The 3,135-nt window shown below is 51.3% G+C and overlaps 1 protein-coding gene across 1 annotated transcript in view; it reads right to left on the bottom strand.

Moving 5' to 3' along the window:
• The window catches only part of Tgm3 (transglutaminase 3), a 43,486-nt gene extending 40,720 nt beyond the window's left edge, over positions 1-2,766 (bottom strand). Inside the window, exon 1 of the mRNA XM_005380750.1 lies at positions 2,685-2,766. Coding sequence (XP_005380807.1) covers positions 2,685-2,691 — 7 coding nt within the window. The 5' untranslated portion in view covers positions 2,692-2,766. The remainder of the gene's footprint in view (positions 1-2,684) is intronic.
• Between the last annotated feature and the right edge of the window lie 369 nt (positions 2,767-3,135).

Here is a 3,135-nt window from a genome sequence, read left to right as displayed (position 1 = left end):
CAGGGGATCTGGGGATGCATGGATGGGCTGGCCAGGGCGACGGGGCACTTGTGCTGGAAAGGCTCCTACTGGAGGGGACCCTGGGAATCATCCTCGATTAGAAAGTCAGCCTTATCTCATAGGGTTTTTCTTAAGAACTCAAGATGAGGACAAAACAGGCTCGTGACAGCGGTTCCAAGTGATGCTAAGCTGAAACAAGAATGCGAGGAGAGCAAGGAAGGCTGTGGGATACACAGAGAGGAGGGCGCAGGTCCCAGGAGGAGTTCTTCACCACCTCCCTGGAGAAGGGCCACTGCTACCCCAATCCAGGGAAAATATTGGATGGCCGAACCACGGGCCCAGAATGTGATGCACCTTCTGGAGGTGGAGGAAACGAAAGCCGGACAAGGTGAGTCCCTGAGGCCAAGGCCAGCGCCATGCCTGACAAAGTATTTGGTAAGAACGCTCACAGCCTCAGCGGGACAGAACCATTTGTCCCCAAACAGAGGTTTGGGTCTTCACAGGCAGAGTTCTGAGGCTCAGGTGCCCTGAGGATTATAAGAGGCTCTGGGGTGGGGAACACTGCTTCCTCTCCAAGTGGGGCCCCCATCTCTGTGCACAGCTGTGCTCCTGTCCACTCTAGGGCGCCTTGTCACTGTGCAGGACACTGCCAGGACTTCTTTCACACTGTCACCCCACCCATAGCCCAGGCCACCCTCTCTCCCAATGGGCGGAATAGCTGGAGCCCTCTGTTTCCAACAAGGCTTTAAATTAGAGCTGGACACAGGGTCCTCCCAAAGCAGTACATGTATCATCCACATTGTCCCCTGGGTCACATCTGCCAAGGCAGCCACATGCATTTTCCTGTTCCCTCTGTCTGGAATACTTCTAATCCCACAAACCGCTCCAGAGCAAGCCCAGAGCATGCTCCACGACGGAAGCCTTCCATATCCCGAGCTCCAAGACTGGAAGCTCACTGAGGGCAGAAACTGCAGCTCATCTGTCTCCATGTTCCCCATGTGCCTGGCACAGCCCTATCCCTTAGGAGTACCACGGAGTGTGACACACTGAGCCCTTCCCGGCTGAGTGGCCAGGAGCTGAGCCAGAAACTGATTGCACAGATGGAAAATTGAAGGGACTGAGTGTATTCTCCTGCCTCTCCACCCACTTTTAAAGTTTTGATTTTCTCTCCACCTGCCATTGTCCTCATTCTGTTGTAACCTTAGTTCACCCTTGGTCAATTCGGATTAGGCTCTAAGAGCTCAGTATCCATGAATCCCAGAGCCTCCCCAATGTCACTGTTCATGTGGCCCCACCATAGGTCCTGCACAAATTTCTGGGGACTGGGCCCATGCTGGGGACCATCCTGTCCCTGTCCCCAGTGAGCTTGCACGGAGGCAGAACCAGTCCAGGAAAGAGCCTCCAAGCCCCTGTATTTAAAGCCCTTCACTTTGTAAAGTAGGGGCACAGTAGCAGCAGAAACACCACAGCAGCTGGTAACAGAGCTCAAATGAGAAAGCGTGTTCAGAATTGCTTTCCTATGTTCCTGAACTTATGGGTGAGCTCAGCTCCTGCAACAAAATACAGTGGAAAAGTTCCACAGTGGCTGGGACTTGGCTGGGCTCTGCTACCAGTTTGGCTTTGTAATGTTGGCAAGGCTCTACCTGTTTCTGGGCCTGTTTCCTGGGGGGAGAGGGCCCTCAGGGTGAGATGACAGGTACCCCGCCCCCTTTTTATAAAGTCTGCAGTGCCCAGAGTGCTTCTTGTTGGCATCCCAGGCATGCTGTCCATTTACAGGAGGAAAAGGGAACATTTTTGTAACCATCCTGTCCTGGTAGGATCAGTGATTTCTTAAGTAATCACTGTTCATCTTTTGCACCTCAGTAATATCTTTGGCAAACCTTTCTGTGGGTCCAAAATCACCATTCACGGTATTTTACAGGTTTGACTCATGCCCCGTTTGGGTTTGGCGTCGCTCCTGTCAACGTGCTGGTCTGAAGACCCATGACAGGCAATAATTAACAGGCTACTTAGTAGGGGCGCTAATTAACAAACAGCCCAAATCCTCGACAGTAACTGACAGTGCCCACAGAGCTAAAGAACCTGCCCTTCTTGTTCTTTCTTACTCCCTTCCCTCGAAGGGACAGCAAGGATCTTATGGAATGCCTGCTGCTTCTGCTACTAGGATTCGGCACCTCACAGAGCCTGCTGGTGCTTCTGGATGTGTAGTTTACTTAGGAACATCCCAGTGATGCCAAGCGTTTCTTACAACTCAGCTTACATGCTGTTATTCGCTCACCCCTTAGAGCTTTCCTTTGCTCCACTATAGCAGCTGGTAAAACTACACTGAGAAACACTTGGCGCAGATGCCCTCTGGTTTGACTTTACAGGGGGCGACCAATATGTAAAAGAAACATCAATAAGGCAAAGCTCATCCTCGGTCCAATGGGACATCACCTCTGTGTTTGACACTCTACCCATCACGCAGAATTACACTGCAATCTTGTTCCACCTCCAGAATGTGCTAGGGAGACCCAACAGCCCCTCTGAAGAGCCACCTTGGAATCGAACCCTGAAACACTAAGATCTAGCCTTTAGAGGTCCCCAGGAGGGAGCTGTTCCTGCCAGCCACCTTGGCTTCACAGACTGGCCCGGGGCAACACTGGCTTCCAGCAAGGGTCTGCTGGAGGATGCGACACACTCACCACTCATGATCCGCCTTCCTCGGCCTCTCCTGGGGCTCCTCTGGGAATGACAGAGCTGGTGTTTGGAGCCGGTGTCAGGATTCTCTGACCATTTATAGAAGCCTCTCCTACACACACTAATTAGAATTCTAATGGGGTGGGTGAGGCACCAGGTCATTCCTGTAGTGCTTGTAAACGTTTCACTTACGACATGCTTGTCACCCAATGGAAGATCATCATGCTTGTGCAAGGTTAGTTGGGAAAAAGGTCGGGGAGGTGGGATAAGAAAATGAGACAGTTTGCTTTTATGATTTTTTTTAAAAAAGTGAACAAGTTCCTGGATGATAGGGTTTAGGAAATAATGACATGCTTTTCTTGGCAGTGTCTTGCCCAGAGAGAATACTGGCAAGGTCCCTCTGGGTAAAGGAAGCGTCTCTGCAGAACCCAGAGCAGAAAAAGTGAAGTCTTTCTC

Source organism: Chinchilla lanigera, unplaced genomic scaffold (assembly GCF_000276665.1).
Source record: "Chinchilla lanigera isolate Chin_1 unplaced genomic scaffold, ChiLan1.0 scaffold00014, whole genome shotgun sequence".
Taxonomy (NCBI): domain Eukaryota; kingdom Metazoa; phylum Chordata; class Mammalia; order Rodentia; family Chinchillidae; genus Chinchilla; species Chinchilla lanigera.
Note: the sequence above shows the minus strand (reverse complement) of the source record. Positions and strands in the feature narration are given on the sequence as shown.